This window comes from Dipteris shenzhenensis, chromosome 21, assembly GCF_047967505.1.
Source record: "Dipteris shenzhenensis isolate YYH24624 ecotype China chromosome 21, Dip_SZ_1.0, whole genome shotgun sequence".
NCBI classification, from domain to species: Eukaryota; Viridiplantae; Streptophyta; class Polypodiopsida; order Gleicheniales; family Dipteridaceae; genus Dipteris; species Dipteris shenzhenensis.
The window spans coordinates 49,457,199-49,474,500 of NC_141616.1; the positions used below are offsets into that span (position 1 = coordinate 49,457,199).

The 17,302-nt window shown below is 45.0% G+C and overlaps 4 protein-coding genes and 1 pseudogene across 7 annotated transcripts in view; 4 read left to right on the forward strand and 1 right to left on the reverse strand.

The window, feature by feature from the left end:
• The window catches only part of LOC147888999 (Inositol monophosphatase family protein), a 144,233-nt gene that overhangs the window by 92,878 nt on the left and 34,053 nt on the right, over positions 1-17,302 (forward strand). For all 4 annotated transcript variants that reach the window (XM_087392703.1, XM_087392700.1, XM_087392701.1 and 1 more), the window contains one exon: positions 14,026-14,085. In XM_087392703.1, the coding sequence (XP_087248829.1) occupies positions 14,026-14,085 (60 nt within the window). The remainder of the gene's footprint in view (positions 1-14,025; positions 14,086-17,302) is intronic.
• LOC147889000 (uncharacterized) lies at positions 288-1,262 on the reverse strand (annotated as a pseudogene).
• LOC147889001 (uncharacterized) lies at positions 1,479-2,637 on the forward strand. Its single transcript, XM_087392938.1, has 4 exons — positions 1,479-1,582; positions 1,631-1,943; positions 2,048-2,304; positions 2,495-2,637. The coding sequence occupies exons 1-4, from the start codon at positions 1,514-1,516 to the stop codon at positions 2,564-2,566; spliced, it is 711 nt and encodes a 236-aa protein (XP_087249064.1). The 5' UTR covers positions 1,479-1,513; the 3' UTR covers positions 2,567-2,637.
• Positions 2,969-3,967, forward strand: LOC147889002 (uncharacterized). The gene is made up of 2 exons (XM_087392940.1): positions 2,969-3,418; positions 3,794-3,967. The coding sequence occupies exons 1-2, from the start codon at positions 2,986-2,988 to the stop codon at positions 3,925-3,927; spliced, it is 567 nt and encodes a 188-aa protein (XP_087249066.1). The 5' UTR covers positions 2,969-2,985; the 3' UTR covers positions 3,928-3,967.
• Positions 4,408-5,039, forward strand: LOC147889003 (uncharacterized). The gene is made up of 2 exons (XM_087392131.1): positions 4,408-4,567; positions 4,672-5,039. Exon 2 carries the CDS (start codon positions 4,680-4,682, stop codon positions 5,037-5,039), a length of 360 nt encoding a protein of 119 aa, XP_087248257.1. The 5' UTR covers positions 4,408-4,567; positions 4,672-4,679.

Below are 17,302 nucleotides of genomic sequence, written 5' to 3' on the forward strand. Positions count from 1 at the left end.
ATGCTTCTGGAGATTGTTTGGGCGCTGTTCTCAATCAAGAAGGACACCCAGTTGCATTTGAAAGCCGCCGTTTGCGTGATACGGAACTCTCATTGGGCATTTATGAAAAGGAGTTATTGGCAATGATTCATGCACTAACTATTTGGAAGCATTATCTTCTTGGGTGCTAAATTTATGGTGAAAACTGATAATCAAAGCTTGAGGTATTTTCTTACACAAACCAAGCTTTCGGAGAAGCATATGGAGAAGCATATGAGGATGGCAAATTTTCTCTCTATGTTTCATTTTCAGATTGTACATACACCAGGAAAGAAGAACGTTGTGGCCGATGCATTGTCCCGAAGGCCATATGTGGCTTCTATTACTATTGCCTCACATGAAGATCTATCTACATGGCATACCCCTGCTGCCCTCCCGGCCTCAATCTCGAGGGTATGTGAGGATACACGAAGCTGACCAATAGCAACCTGCATGGCATGTGACATAAAAATATCCATGTATCTTGGTCTCTGTATGAAGCTATCATCTGTGAGCCGTAGGACATGGTTTTGGTAGTACTGCATCATGGTGGGCAAAGCTGGTACAATCCATGTGTCTCTGACGTGTGCCTGAATGAGATCACATCTCAGTACTCGGTCTCGGTCAATCCGGGATAATCTGCAGTATGGGGAGTCGGGGTCGTACTGGGATGGAGGGAGCCGATCCATCTCTAGCCCATGGGCTGTAAACCAGGTGCACACTGTAGCGTACCAAGAGGGATGAGTGCCACATGAGGCAATCCTCTGTGAGGACTCTAGAGCTAACCGAGGGAGACGGTCTGGGGCCATAGCTCTCACCCGCTGAATGAAAGTAATGGTCTGGAACAAGGCTTCCACGACCATGGGGGATGCGCCAAACTCGGCTCGTATGATCGGATGTGGGACTGATGGTTTGCTGCGGATCATCCGTGATAGCATCAGGATCAAGGGTCTCTCGGTCCTCTGCCAATCTGCTGATGGGGGCCCAAACCGGGGCGGCATACATCATCGCTGGAGTGACCATGGTATCAAAAAGCCGTCCCTTCGTGCGGGGCTCCTGAAAGTGTGACTGATGGCACTGTCGCTCCAAGAGAGCTAGTGAGGCATATCCCCGAGTCAATCTATCATGTGCAGCCTGTTGCATAGAGAAGCGACCTCCAGTGCTAGAGAAAATGATCCCTAGGTATACATATGACACATCACCTCCACCTGGCTGCCGCGGTATGTGATCACTGTATCCCTCATGACCCTCCTAGATGTGTGAAAAATCATCACCTTGGTTTTCCCAAGGGTCCCTTTAAAAAAAGCGAGCAAACAAATTACAAATTCTTTTTTTTTTTAATTGCTACGTGGAAAAACGTGAGGGCTTGCTTTTTTTTTTTTTGCTCTTACGCTACCATCCTTAAATATTTTCCCAAAACAAAAAGTGAAAAGTTTACTTTCCTCAAAAAATTACTTTACCGAGGTTCCTGCTCCTTGGAAAGCGACTGGCTGCCATGTCTTCAAGTAGCTTTCCTCCTTCGCGCCTTCGCTCTGGAAAGTATATGAGAAGTCAGGAGGAGCAGGTGGATCGGCAGGAGCAGGAGCAGGAGGAGGAGCAGGAGGAGGAGCAGGAGGAGGAGCAGGTGGGGGAGCAGGAGGAGGATCAGGTGGAGGAGCAGGTGGAGGAGCTGACGGCTGTATCACGAAAGAACCCTATGGAAAGCTTCAAGCGGTTTATGAAGAATGAATGTAGATTGAAGGAGTCGGATGCTGATAATCTCTGCAAATATTACCTTGAACATGAGAAACTATCACGCGACGCTTTTGCTAATGTCTTCGCTCTGACTTGTAGGCTTCATGATCCCCATTTTGAAAGTTCATCGCTTGCAATCTTGAGTAAAAAAGCCTATGACATTTTTGCTTCTGTGACAAGGAAACCCCGAGGTATTTCATGCTTTCCCGTGCTTTTTTATGTTCTATATTTCATGGGAGTTGTACCCATGCTTTTCGGGTATTTCAGGTACCCATACTTTTATGTTGTGTTTCAGGACGTACTATGGAGCACCTCTCGTTGTCAGGACTGACGTACAGTAGCAGTAGTGGAGATCAGACACATTCATTTCCTCCACTCATTCCCCAACACAAGGGTTCGGAAGCGCTGGACAGTCCTGTGAAGGATGACCATTTTCCTGCAACAGTAAATGATACAGAGGTGGACATTTTGTGGCCCATAGATGAGTGGAATGAAATTCTTGACAAAGAGAAAAGTTGCGAGGCAAAATTCACAGATCTACTTGAAAAACAGGTGAGAAGAATTCCTGAGGTTGCCAAATCTGCATTCATCAAGGGCACCAAATCTTTATGTGATCCCAAAATACCAGACTTTTTTTTGGTCATCAAGAACCAGCAAGAGGCAACAACTGAGTCAGTTGGGGCTATTCTTTTTACTCAATCCACTTCAGAAAACACTAACAACTACTGTTCCAAAAGTGCAGTTGGAGAAGCCATCTCTGTTGGTCAGATTTTTCTCAGAAATGCCTCCCAGCAGAGACATTTTGTCATTGTAGGGCTCACAAATTTAAAAAAAATTAGGTGGTTCAAAGTGGAGAGACCTGGTATGGCTGGTCAATTTCATGGCTGTCGGAGTTGTGAGTTCTCAGCAGTTAGACACAGCTTGGCTGGATTTATGTGCTGCTCTCTTGATATTCTTGGAATCTGTACAAAGTCAATTATGGTGGAGAAGGAAGAGTGTCGCTTGGGTAGGTGGTTGGGTGAAGGTGCTACAAGTAATGTTTATGTTGCAAAAGTCAACAATCAAGCATATGCTGTGAAAGTGGCCAAAGCAGGACACAGTGTTTCTTTAGATATTGAAAACCTTCAAAAATTGAAGGGCATCAAGGGAATTCCTAGTATTGTTAGTAGTTACTCACACCCTGCAAGTGCTATGTTCATCACACGTGTGTGTGAACAGTTTAGCTTAGAGCTTATGTTTAGAAAAAAGATGCAAACACGTCTGGGGGAGCTGGTTGATACTTTGAAGTGTGCACATGACAGGTGCATAGTAAACCGGGATATTCGGGTACCAAATATACTGATTGCTGAAGATCAATTTATCATTGTGGACTGGGGATATGCTACAACTTTACATAAATCTGTTAGCTATGCAGGCACTACCCATTTCGCATCTGCAAAGGTTCTCAACATGCTGGAGAAAGGTGTTTGTGCTTTTCCCATTGAAGTTTCTGATGATTTGGTTTCATTGGTACGGAGTCTGTATGCACTTTCACGGCATGATCAACTATATGTGCAGAAGGCTTTGACTGACCTTGACAGTGATGAATATGCACAAATTCGGGAATTCTGGGAGAATGAGATGGAGGATAATACATGGCAGACGGCTGAAAGGCATGCTGAACAAGGTAATTATGCCGACCTCAAATTTTGGATAACAAGCTGGGCTAAAAGTTATCTGTAGTGTGCATTTGCATGTATTCAAAGTGCCACCTGGTCTTTCAAGTAGAATTTTTCTTTGAGTAAAGCTGCCTTTTGGAAGCATGTTATTGGTTGGCCCTGGTAGAAGGGGTTCTCTCCACAATGTTACTGTCCACTTTGATATTGTCCGTAATGTTACTGTTCACTTTGATACTGTCTACAATGTCACTATGCACTTTCTTACTATCTACAATGTTATTGTCCACTTTGATACTGTCCACAATGTTGCTGTCCACTTTGATACTGTACACAATGTTGTTGTCCACTTCAAAACCCCTTAGTGCTTGCTCACCTTTGCACAGAGATAACATCCCGAGAAGGGAGCACCTCAAGCACTCATTGTGCTTGTGCGAGAGCACTGCACTTGTTGACACATAACATGGTACACAAGCGTACGGCACTGTACAAGAAGCTGGCAGCCCAGGATGAATTGTGAAGAGCTGATGATGATGTGAGTAAGAAGATGAAGGTGAAGAAGAAGCATCAGTAGATGAAGAACGTGGAAAAACGTGAGGGCTTGCTTTTTTTTTTTTGCTCTTACGCTACCATCCTTAAATATTTTCCCAAAACAAAAAGTGAAAAGTTTACTTTCCTCAAAAAATTACTTTACCGAGGTTCCTGCTCCTTGGAAAGCGACTGGCTGCCATGTCTTCAAGTAGCTTTCCTCCTTCGCGCCTTCGCTCTGGAAAGTATATGAGAAGTCAGGAGGAGCAGGTGGATCGGCAGGAGCAGGAGCAGGAGGAGGAGCAGGAGGAGGAGCAGGAGGAGGAGCAGGTGGGGGAGCAGGAGGAGGATCAGGTGGAGGAGCAGGTGGAGGAGCTGACGGCTGTATCACGAAAGAACCCTATGGAAAGCTTCAAGCGGTTTATGAAGAATGAATGTAGATTGAAGGAGTCGGATGCTGATAATCCTCTGCAAATATTACCTTGAACATGAGAAACTATCACGCGACGCTTTTGCTAATGTCTTCGCTCTGACTTGTAGGCTTCATGATCCCCATTTTGAAAGTTCATCGCTTGCAATCTTGAGTAAAAAAGCCTATGACATTTTTGCTTCTGTGACAAGGAAACCCCGAGGTATTTCATGCTTTCCCGTGCTTTTTTATGTTCTATATTTCATGGGAGTTGTACCCATGCTTTTCGGGTATTTCAGGTACCCATACTTTTATGTTGTGTTTCAGGACGTACTATGGAGCACCTCTCGTTGTCAGGACTGACGTACAGTAGCAGTAGTGGAGATCAGACACATTCATTTCCTCCACTCATTCCCCAACACAAGGGTTCGGAAGCGCTGGACAGTCCTGTGAAGGATGACCATTTTCCTGCAACAGTAAATGATACAGAGGTGGACATTTTGTGGCCCATAGATGAGTGGAATGAAATTCTTGACAAAGAGAAAAGTTGCGAGGTCAAGAATTTCATTCCACTCATCTATGGGCCACAAAATGTCCACCTCTGTATCATTTACTGTTGCAGGAAAATGGTCATCCTTCACAGGACTGTCCAGCGCTTCCGAACCCTTGTGTTGGGGAATGAGTGGAGGAAATGAATGTGTCTGATCTCCACTACTGCTACTGTACGTCAGTCCTGACAACGAGAGGTGCTCCATAGTACGTCCTGATTAAAGAAAACTGTTAGAGCAAGCTCCATACGGGATACACCATGCAATGCATGAAAAGCTCAAAAGCCAAAAAGAAAGGATTGGGGCTGAAAGTGCCATCTCAATCTTGTAGAACCCTCCGAGAAAAAGGGAGAATCCCTCCAAACTCGTAGGAATACAGTCCTCCTAGAAGAGGCTGCTGCCCGTGAAGGGCCCTACATGCTAGCCCAAATGGCTATCAAAGTATGAACCGTGTCAATCCAGATACCTGTGAACACCTGTGAAGGGTGTATATGGGTGCCATCTAGGGCCTCTATACATCTGGCTCTCCAGATATGCCAAGAGGAAATGCTAGCCAAAATCTCCCAGGAAGTGTCCACTGAAGCATGAGAAGCTCTGAAGGGCGTAAATGGTACATCCTGAAGAGATCAGGTCTCTATTACCTGCCTACGGACCGAGAGTGCCCAAGAAGAAGGCTTACCATCATAAAACATCTGGGGCCCAGTAAGGGATAACCAGGCGACCGAGCCCCAAGTCATGAAGAAGGGGGAGTATGAAAAATGCTGAGTATCCGAGCAACCCCTTTCCAAAAAGTCCTTGCCTGACTACAGTCTCAAAGGCAATGTCGCATTGACTCCTCTGCAGAATGACAACGAGGGTAAGTAGGATCAGCCCCAAATCGTGATTTCCACAGATTCACTGCAATCCCTCCATGAATAGAAAGCCAAAACAAAAGAATGATCTTTCTATTTCTGAGGGATTTTTAGAGCCTCCTCCAGAAGTTTCTACGCAAATCTGCGGTGATGAAGAAGCTGTCCCAATGGGGGGCTCTGGAGGGAATCCAACCCCTACTACTTAACTGTAATCTCCTGGCATTACCAACCGTGAAACGAAAGAAGGGAATCCCCCTCTCTCGGTGTCCATGATGTATCCACTCCCACTCTCCTGGGTCCCATTGTAAGCACCTGATAGGTGCACCTCCATATAACCACAATCTCTAGGATCCCAGGGCCAAGAGCAGAGGGTCGGGGTCTAAATACCACTACAAGCCCGCTCCATGACCCACAAAGCCAGCAATCCTGACAGGCTGAAAGGCAACCTCTAGAAGAATATCATCCGTGGATCTAGAAAGTAGACCCCCATCCCTAACGTCAAAGACAAGTGCATCCTCCCCAACACCTCGAAGAGCGATCACCTGAAGAGGAACTGCTGTCCTCGAGAAAGCTCCCATCCAAGTGGCAGAAGTATTAGGCATATCAACTGTCCAGTCCACCGGGATGGCTGCATCTATCTGTTGAATCCTGCGTGCTACCCCTCTGAGGTGACTCACGGACTGTAGTCTCTGATCCTCAGGTAGCCTGATAAATGCTTTCCAAGTGCCTAGACCACTACATGTAATGCGAAGTGCCCAATGGTTTGCCATGCTCATCAAGAATACTGTCATTCCAAATGACCGGCTGCCTATCAATCTCTTTGAGGGTAGAGGGCGGAACCCTGCGAAGTGTATTCCTAAAGCTGCCCCAAGCTTTCAGGATGGCAGCCATGAGAGATGCAGGAGATCTGAGAGGGGCGGAAGTAAAAATCCAGCGAGGGCTGTCCACCCAATCATCTCCCACGGTAGGTGTGCAAGCCTGAATGTGTCCAAAAAAGAAGTCCTTCCAAGGTTTCTGCCCAGGCATGAAACCCCTCACCACCACCTTACAAAGCAATGCCCTGCATTGCAGGTCCGGGTCAATGATATTAAGGCCCCCTTCACATGTAGGGAGAATAATGGTCTCCCAGGCCACCCTCACTGCAACATCTGCCATGCCATCGAGTCCACTCCATAAAAAATTTATGATTCGTCTAATGAGCTGAGTGATGCACTCTCTAGACCGGACTAGCATGAACACACAAACCAGGCGGTGGCCAAGAGAACTTGGTTCACTACCACAACTCTAGATGCAAGGTCAAGTTTGGCTGAGCTCCAGAAGAGAAGCTTTTTCCTTATACTCTCTAGTACTGGTGTAAACTGTTGTGCTGGAGAGATGCCCAACCCTACCTGGCATCCCAAATATCTGACAAGAACACCCCTCTGAATCTAGGAGAAGCCAATGTCAACTCCCCAGCCTGGAGTGTCCTCGTCATCGTTGATCCAAAAGCCAAAGGATTTATGCCAGTTAATGTGTGCTCCTGCAGCTGAGCAAAAGATATCCAAGGCTGTCCGAAAAGCATCCAGTGACTACGAGGAGGCCTCAATAAAAATGGCAGTGTCATCAGCCAACTCACAGTCCAGAAGCTCCTGCTCCTGTCTCAAGGGCAATCTCAGCCCATATAAACCAGCCTGAGATCTAAGAAAGATACTCATAGCTTCAGCCACAAAAAGAAAAAGAGGCGTTTCCTGTGGAGCGATAGGTCCTACTTTTGATCTCTATCGTAACCTAGTACGAGCTGGTTGCTTTTTTGACCTCTTCTTCTTCTTTGTGCAATCTCTGGCAAAGTGCCCGGAGGATCTGCAAATCCTGCACTAGTCCTGACGACCTGCAACCTCAAATCTTTGGCGAAAGAATGACCCATCGGGCCCAGGAGACCCCCAAAAGAAAATAGGGGTACACTTGATGAAGGGAGAGGGTGAGAGGAGGGAGGGAGAGAGAGGATTGAGCAAGGAGAGGAGTCGTCGTCAGAAAGGAGAAAGGGAGGGCAGCAAGAGGGAAAGGGGAAGGGAAGGGGGCAGGAGGAGGAGAGGAGTCAGAAGGCTGTGAAATAGGAGCATTCCCATTAGAAACAGCAGGTGCTTTGCCTTTATCTTGCGCCATATACACCTGTCTATTGCCTTTGCTTTTGATTGCATAAGACCCACCCATATCCTTGTTTTGCATCTGTGCAAGCATAGCATCTTGCGGCATTTTTCGCACACGCAAAGGGCATTGTGAAGCCATATGTCCAAATTTTTTGCAATCAAAACAAGCTCCTACAAATAACCCCCACTTGAGTTTGTGAAAATGCACTTCCCATTTCAACATTATTCACAGTGACAAAATAAGATTCAAGTGTGGGTGTCGAACTAACTGAGTGGGTGGGATGATCTCCCCTGGCCATAAGAGACTGTGCCAGTTTTAAAACGCAATGGGAGCAGCTTAGGCTTTTGAAAGTTAACATGATGGCCAGCTGCCAAACCATAAACTGAAAGGGCTTGCATTAAATCAGAAAGATCAAGCTGAGTATTCCTTGGAGTAAAGAAAGAATCATCAGGATAGTGTTAGAATTATTATTATAATTTAGCAGTAACCAATGTAATGTAATAAGTAGGTTAGGGGCACTTTTCCCTCCTTTAGAGGTTTTTCCCCCTAACCACTGTTAGTTCACTAACTACGGTTAGACAAAACCCATCCCGCTTCTTGTATTAGTCACTTCTTCTATTGCAAGCACTACGTTCAGCTCTCTTGCTCTCACACTCTCTTTTCTAACATTTGGTATAGAGCAGCAAGACCCTGCTCCTAGTTCCCTGCCCTGCTCCCTGCTCCTTGTCCGCAAGCTCTCCCTGCTCCAAGCTCCCTGCTCGCAGATCCCATCTGTACAGCCATACTATCCTACGCCGTATAGTCACCGTACAACGTATGGACTTCTGTACTGCAGCTCGTCGTCCGTACACTGCTCCTGCGCTGTTGTCTGTACAAGGCGTACGGACTGTTCCGTACATCCGTACATTCGCAGCTAGTCCAGATATCCGTCATACCGGTGCCGTACTACTTGTTTCGTACATATCTGCGCCAATTGTCCGTATAGGAAGGAGGACCATACGTCCATACACAAGAATCCGTACATTTCGTCCGTACACTGGCATCCATACATTGTCGACCATATAGCTTTTCCTGCAGTTGTCTGTATACTTTTGTTTCCGACTTCAAGGTGCTTCTTTGAGGTTGCAGCTCCGTACTATAAGTACATTTTGGGGCTCTTTTGTTTGCATATGCACACAGGTGCATTTGTGCAGTCAGCCATTGTTTTGGATGCAATTTTTGGCAAGAAATTGGGGCTTTCGCAATTACAGAGCAATTTTGTAGTGAAATTTGGGGCTTTTGCAGGCAGAGTTCAATTTGTGCAACATTTGGGGCTTTCAGAGTATTTGCGCTCTTTTGTATGCAATTTCCCACAAGAAATTGGGGCTTTTGCATTTGGGTTGCAATTTTGCAGGTAAAGGGTTTTTTGGAAGTTTGCAAACAGTTTTGGACTCAGTACGAGTCCAATTGCAGACTTTTGTCACTTTTTGCAGATTCGATTTGCACATTTTTGGGGCATTGAGCAGAGCAGGGTGGTGCAATTTGAGCCTTTGACAGGCTGTGACAGTATTTGTCACTGTGGGCATATTATTCTTTGTAGATCTTACTTGTGCATTTTATATCCTAGGAAGGGATTTCACCTGGTTTGTCTGCTGTATTTTTTTCTGAAATTATCTAGTGAAAATGGCTCAGAACAACCCAAATGAGGTGTTCGGGATTCTCACACAGGCGGATAAGTTGGATGGCACCAACTACTCCTTGTGGAGTTTCATGGTTCGCAATATCTTGGTTGGTAGAAATCTTTGGGATTATGTCAATGGAGATGAAGAAAGACCGGATACAACGCCTTTACCTGTCACTCCTACAGTTGGAGGCAGGGGTAGAGGTAAAAATACAGTACAGGTGATTGGAGCAGTCACTCCAATGAATGCCATGCACGATGAGTTGCAGTCCATTCATAAAAATCAGACTTGGGATGTTGTGGATTTGCCACCAGGTAAGAATGCCATAGGTACACGATGGGTTTTCAAAGTCAAAAGAAAGCCAGATGGGTCCATTGATCAGTACAAGGCAAGGCTGGTTGCAAAAGGATATGCTCAGAAAAAAGGCATAGATTATGAGGAGACTTTTGCTCCTACATCCAGGATGACCACCATCAGGTCAGTTATAGCTAGCCATGGCTGCAAATTTTGAATGGAATGTTCATCAGTTGGACATTAAAACAGCTTTCCTTAATGGAGACTTGTTGGAAGAGGTTTATGTCAAACAACCTCCGGGCTTTGAAATTTCAGGAAATGCACTTTAGGTATGCAAGCTGAATAAAGCTTTGTATGGGCTGAAACAAGCCCCACGTGCATGGTATGCCAAAATTGATGCCTTTCTGACCAGCAAGGGGCTGCACAATAGTCCAACTTAGAGCACCCTCTACATCAAGAAGGATGGGGGGGATATTTTGGTCATCATTCTTTATGTAGATGACATGCTGCTCACCGGATCAAATGAGGAAATGATTGCAGATTTCAAGGCCCAATTGAAAGCTACATTTGATATGTCAGACTTGGGCTTGTTACATTTCTTTTCGGGGATCCAGTTTATTCAAGAGAAATGTGGCATTGTTGTCTCAGTTCAAGTATGTTCAAAAGCTCTAAGACAGATTCAACATGCATGATTGCAAGCCTATGTCCACTCCCATGGAGCCGAGGCTGAAGCTTACAATGCATGATGCGGGTGAATCAATTCATGTCACACTCTATAGTTAGGTTGTTGGATGCAAAAAATATCTCTGCAATACACGACCTGATATTCAGTTTTCAGTTTCTTAGGTGAGCAGGTATATGCACAGCCCAAAGATTATGCATTGGCAGGCTGTAAAACGCATGTTCCATTACTTGCAACATACAAAGTCTTTTGGCTTGATGTTTCTCAGGGGGGGTGACTTGCAGATGCATGCTTACAGTGACTCAGGTTGGGGCTAAAGACTATGATACTAGGCAGTCCATTAGTGGGAATTGTTTCTTTCTAGGACATGCTTGCATTTCTTGGTTGAGCAAGAAACAATCTACAGTGGCTACCTCCTCATGTGAAGCTGAGTATAGGGCAGCTTTCACAGCGACCGTTGAATGTGTTTGGTTGCGTCGTTTATTCGATGATCTTTGTCTCTAATTGGAGGGTTCTTCTCCAATTCTCATTGATAGTCAGAGTGCTATAGCAGTGGCAAAGAATCATGTGTTTCATGCTCGCACGAAGCACATTGAGGTTCATTATCATTATGTAAAAGAGAAGTTGCATGTAGGGGAGATCAGTATGATCTATGTGTCAACACATGACAATGTTGCAGACATCTTCACCAAAGCACTTCCACGTGACAAGTTTGAGGCATTTCACAGTGCCCTAAACTTATCTCCTTTTGGTGATTGATCACTACCTTGTACACCACATTGGCAGTGTAGGGGGGTGTTAGAATTATTATCATATTCTAGGTAGTGGCCAATGTATTATAATAAGTAGGTTAGGGGCACTTTTCCCTTCTTTAGAGGTTTTTACCCCTAACCAAAGTTAGTTCACTAACTACAGTTAGTGAAGGATAAGGTTTTGTCACTTAGAGAAAACCCATCCCACTTCTTGTATTAGTTACTTCTTCTATTGCAAGCACTACGTTCAGCTCTCTTACTCTCACACTCTCTTTTCTAACATTTGTTAGAATTATTATTATAATTTAGCAGTGACCAATGTAATGTAATAAGTAGGTTAGGGACACTTTTCCCTCCTTTAGAGGTTTTTTTCCCTAACCACAGTTAGTTCACTAACTACGGTTAGTGAAGGATAAGGTTTTGTCACTTATACAAAACCCATCCCACTTCTTGTATTAGTCACTTCTTCTATTGCAAGCACTACGTTCAGCTCTCTTGCTCTCACACTCTCTTTTCTAACACATAGGCTTGAGCAACCATGCTGCGATTTTCATCCAGTTCCAAACCATGGAGAGAATCTGTAGCCACTAGTGATCAATGTATTGTAGCATAGGATGAGTAGCAACAGTAAGGCACTAAGGGGACAGCCCTGACAAACCGAACTACGAAGAGTCCATTCTTCAGAGATGTCTCCAGAAAGAATACAAGCAACATTGCTATCCCTGTAGAGCCAATAAATAACCTGCTGCATTTTTATTCCAAAGCCCAAGGATCGCATTGTTTGCGAGATGAACTCCCATTGAACTGTGTCAAAAGCTTTGGCAATGTCAATGTGTAAGAGTAAAACATCCTGCTGCGTGTACTTGGCATATTCAATCCCAACATAAGCATTGGCAATATTGTCCATGATATGCCTACGAGGAACAAAGCCATATTGAGAAGGATGCAGCCCATAATGTAGCTAGCCTTTGATACAGTCAACAAGTATTTTAGCTATGATCTTGTAAATGACTGGCATGAGCGTGATTGGTCTCCAATCAATGATAAAATCAGAAATCTGCTTCTTAGGAAGGAACTTTACCAGTCCCTTTTTCCATGACAAGGGCATTTGCTGATTTTCCCAAGATGATTTAGCCATTTGCAACAGAGGGGATTTGAGGCTATCCGAGAAAGCAAGAAAGAATTCAACAGTGAGGCCATCCCATCCTGGAGATTTCCATCTACCACAAGATTTAACTGCATCTAACAATTCCCTCTCAGTGAAGGGAAGTTCCAGTTCCAAAGCCTGAGCTTGAGAAAGAATTGGATGGACATGCTGTAAAAGAAGCTGAGGTGCAGACAAAATCTCAGGAGAAGGAAGGTCCACATGCCCAAAATGGGAGGAGAAGTGCTGCACATAAAAATCAGCAAGTTCAGAGCAAGATGCCAAGTGATGAAACAAGATGAGGCTCAACTGAAGATCCCCTCTATCAATCACAACTCTCCTTCAAATACAAGTATGGCTACTTCCCAAGACCTCTCCACAACCCACCATATGTGGGATAATTCCTATGCCACATGGAAATCTTCTACTTAATCCCCATTTCAGCCTCTCTTACTCCATTCTCCACAAGGCCTACCACAAGCTCTCCTAGAATTCACCCCTACACCTAACACTTTCCATGCGGCTTCTTTTCTTGGTACCATGTGTCGCTTCTTTTCTTGGTACCATGTGTCTCATGGGCTCCCCTTTTCCTTCTTCACTAATGCCTAAGCCTGTGGACCTAAGCCCTCTAAGGCGATTCTGCATGGCTGCTCACCTTACCATAGGTAATCCTTAGGATTCCAAGATTGTGGTTGACGTAACATCTATGCCTCTTCCTTGAGGTGTGATTTACTAGGCTGAAAGGAGACCAACCAGCTACACAATCTAGCTCTTCTAACCTCAAGCCATCGCCTACATTAAATGAGTACAATATAAGGGCTTGGAACATTTGGAAGCTCATTACCTTCAAGTAGCTTAAAGATCACTAGTGCCATCTTAGAGATGCTAATGTCTATTTGGACATTCCTTATTTGTACCAGATGTAGTTATTGGGATCATTGTCAAAGAGATACAAGGGCGGCGTAGGATAGAGGGGAGACTTCTCAATGTTAAGTAAAAGGAGAAAGGAAATTAATCAGCAAAAGCCTCTGCTGATCTAGCCAATAATCAACCAGCAGGATGGAAGTAGGGCCAAATCAAAGCCTAACATACAAATATTGAATATAAAGCCTGGGATTCCAGGTTCCATTTGTTGCTTTGGTCCTTCATACTTGCAAATTGTGCAATCTTGGAAGTACCTGTTACCCTCAGTAGCTCTAGCCATAGAATGGTATGGTTTCTCTATTAATAGGAGGATTTCCCTTTTGGGATAAAATGCAGTACATGAAATAAAGTGATCAATAATGGAAGAATACATAGGAGATCAAGGGCATCTCTAAGAGCACTAGTATTCTTTAAGATTCTCCACCAGGGATTGTAAAGGGGGGGTGGGGTCCAAGTTTTGTGGCATTGTGTATGGCATCTTCTAGTGGAGATTTGGATGGGGTGGAGGTAGCCATATCCAAATCTCTCTCGAGTCAAGTGATAATATTTGTGTTCAATAGTCGCTAGTTTAGAATATCTGTTTTGAATTTGCATTTATTTATGGAAAACTTTAATGGCCTTTGACAAATTAAAATAAGCTTGAAGATTTATGTTTTATCATGAATGATTTTGATTGCTTTTCACCCCTTCTGAAGCAGGTGCTTGATCCTATTGATGGTACTCGTGGATTTTTGAAAGGTGGAGATGCCTTGTATGTGGTATAGTCAAAATGTCTCCTGCCCTTGTTCTGATTTAATGCCCATCATTTTTGGAATTGATAATAAAATGTGGGGGTCCATTGAGAATGCATATGGGGACCTAAAGAAGAACATCAAGAATGGCTTTTTTCCTGTGGCGTTAATTATCACAAAAGTCTCGATGGGTGGCTTGAAAACTTTAATGAAGGATTATCAGTTTTGTAATGAAAGTTTTAAACTCGTTCTTGTGGTTGTTATGCCTACTTTGCACTCAATTGGGGTTTCAAAGATTATGTATGGATGGGATGTCTCACGAATTGAATTGTGGATTTGAAATACATACTTTCATCGAGGCAATAAATTTTAAATTTTTGCCTGGAAAGGTACGATGAAACAAGCTAACCATCATCAGGACATGTTCAGAAAAAACAATTTCAAACTGAAACCTCAAAATACATCATTGAGAAGGATCTCACATTGCTCGTTGGTTGACCTGGATCTTGTTGCTTATTTGAACGTGTGGAGGTAGTTGAGCTGCATCAATTTTGGTTTATCATGTATGGATGATCTTGAAGCGATAACCTGCTCCACTTGAACGAGGACCCAACTTGCCTTCATGTCCTGCCGTGCAAGAATGATTACCAGTCATGACCTTGACAGGGGCCCGCTTTTTCCCTTGTATCAATGACCTGATTGATGGTTTATTTTACATTGGAGTAACAAACAACACACTGTTGCCAGGCGTGGGCTGCTGACCTGGACATGTGGCCTACAAGGTTTTGACATGTGTGACAAGCGTACTCAACCAGTTGACTTGTTTGCAGATAAAGCCAAGGAAGAGTTCAAGGACAATTGGGCAACAATCAGCCTAGAGCCCTAAGCAACTTTCTTGGGTTGAGCCACGTTCTTGGAAAGCCTTTGCATAGAAGTCGACAACATCTATCGGACCTGCAGGCCTTTAAAAATGATCGTGACAAGTTGCAGTCCAGGAGCAATATTACAGTCAACATGAATGGGTGCAACCACAGTAAGAAAGCAATACTAAAAAGTAAAGTAATTGAAGAGAGAGAGAGAGAGACTAGGTACAAGTACTCTGTAGATCTCTCAAGAAAGAAAGTTTATTATAGTCTACGGAAGACCGATGGGTCTATGAGATTGGTAGAACACCTGATACAACAAGCAGAAAGGGTGGAGCTACCAAACGAGCATCATCACCCATGCTGAATGCTAAGTCGTAATAGTACATAGTCATATCATCAGTAAAATGGCATCCTCATCATCATCACAATCCTCATCATCATGTCGATCAATCCTCGTCACCAGGCCATGCCGGCTCTGGCCAATACAATGTGGCCTCACAAGGTGTAAATGTCAAGGGGAGCTTAGAGAGGGCGAGGTCCTATTGATGCGTAGCTAGTGATGGAGCGCTGTTGACTGTCTATGGGTGTTGTCTGTCGCGATCTGGCTCTGCTCCTAACCAAGGCTATTGTAACACCAATGGGTCATGTCTCGGGTTTGAACAAGAATGGGAGGTCACCCAATGTGATCTGTTCGTTGTTGAGTATGGCGTGCCTCAGGCTCTGGGTCCCGACCGCATATGTAGGTGACTGTGTGGCCCGTACGATTCGACTGGAGGAACTCCATGATCGTGCTCAGAGAAGAGTCGAGCAGTGTGTCTGAGGCCTGCCTCTGTATCTTGAGTAAGTGCTCTCTACGTCGAACCGCCTCATGAATGAAAGCAGCGAGGCACCCCTGGTCTAGATACGAAAGGAGTCTAGAGAGGGGCCCAAAGTCGTCTCTAAAGAGACAATGATAGCGACCACGGATCTCATAGTTCACAGGGCAGCAAAGTGCGAACTGCTCCTCTGACTCAACCTCCTACCAGTTGCATAGCATACATAGGCGGCTACTCCCTAAGTATCCCCCCAGGTTGTCCGCTCTCGATACGAAGTCGGTGTGATGATACTCGAAACTTCCTGATGGAGATCCTCAATGAGTGCGTTAAGTGAATCCAACTGTACTTTGGCGAGACAATGAAGCCCTCCTCAGAGATGTCAAGGCAGTGGTGTCTGTAGAAGGTGAGCTTCACTAGAAGCTCTCTCGGCTCCAACTAGGTGTTGAATGTATGTAGCTATAAGAGATCCTCTTGAATGACTTGGTTGACCTCGTGGTACCGAAGTGGTTGGGATAGATGGGGGCGTCTAGGCTGTATTGGAAGGGGGGTAATCTATCCTTGTGGAGCCCCAATCTCTCGAACCACCTGTGTGTCTGTGCATACGAGCCTCTCTCGTCCCCTCCATCTGCAAGACCCATGGACGAAGATGGAGCCAACCATGGTAGCCTATGTCCTCGATGTGCAATCTCCATACTGTCGGACACGGTGCATATAAGTAATGGTGTGGAATGCTACATCTAGCCGCAATGGAGAGCGCCAAACTCGGCTTGAATGATATGATATGGCACCGATGATTGTCACCGGATCATCCGTGAGAGCACGAGATCTGTAGTCGCTCTACTCGAGCCCACTCTATGTCTAAGAGGTTGGGTCCCAACAAGGGCTACCATACATGCCGGCTGGTCGAACCAAGGAGTCAAAGAGAAGGGCCTTGGTCTAAGGGTCTTGAAAGTATGAGTGGAAGCACTGTCTTTCTAGTCCAGCAAGTGAGGCATATCCCCTGCTCGGTCGGGTTTGCATCACCAATCTCATCGTGAAAATTGGGCCAGAGAAGACAACACCCATGTAAGTATAATGGGAGATGATCTCAGGCGGAGATCCATCAAAATGTGAATTGCTCCTTGTGCATGGCTGCTCAAGATGTGTTGAAGATCATAACCTTGGTCTTACCAAGGTTGACCTTCAAATCATGTTACTCACAAAAGGCGTGCAATGCATCCAAATGTCTCTGGAGGCCCTCATGGGAGGAGGACATTAGTACAACTTCATCGACATACAAGAGGATTTGAATCAGGGTACCGTGGCGAGGGAGCACGCGACCCCGCTAAGTGCTCCCATGAAGGTCTCGAGCTCATCTATGTAGAGGCCGAACAAGATTGGTGATAACTGACAACCTTGTTTGACCCCAATGGTACTCATAATTTCCTCTGACCATCCGGCACCTATCCGAACTCAGCCTGAGACTCTCTCTTAAAGCACCATAACCGCCGAGATGATCTCCTGCTCATACCCCAGCTTCTGCAGGTGCCTTATGAGGAGGGCTCGTTCAAAAGCCTTGCAAAA

What these genes read in the sequence shown, in the direction of transcription:
- LOC147889001 (XM_087392938.1), top strand. Translation starts at nt 1,514, where the DNA reads ATGTCTTCAAGTAGCTTTCCTCCTTCGCGCCTTCGCTCTGGAAAGTAT. An exon ending in TGTGACAAGGAAACCCCGAG is followed by an intron (nt 1,944 to 2,047) that starts GTATTTCATGCT and finishes GTTGTGTTTCAG; the next exon opens with GACGTACTATGGAGCACCTC. An exon ending in CAGATCTACTTGAAAAACAG is followed by an intron (nt 2,305 to 2,494) that starts GTGAGAAGAATT and finishes CCAAAAGTGCAG; the next exon opens with TTGGAGAAGCCATCTCTGTT.
- LOC147889002 (XM_087392940.1), top strand. Translation starts at nt 2,986, where the DNA reads ATGTTTAGAAAAAAGATGCAAACACGTCTGGGGGAGCTGGTTGATACT. An exon ending in TGAAAGGCATGCTGAACAAG is followed by an intron (nt 3,419 to 3,793) that starts GTAATTATGCCG and finishes ACCTTTGCACAG; the next exon opens with AGATAACATCCCGAGAAGGG.
- LOC147889003 (XM_087392131.1), top strand. Translation starts at nt 4,680, where the DNA reads ATGGAGCACCTCTCGTTGTCAGGACTGACGTACAGTAGCAGTAGTGGA.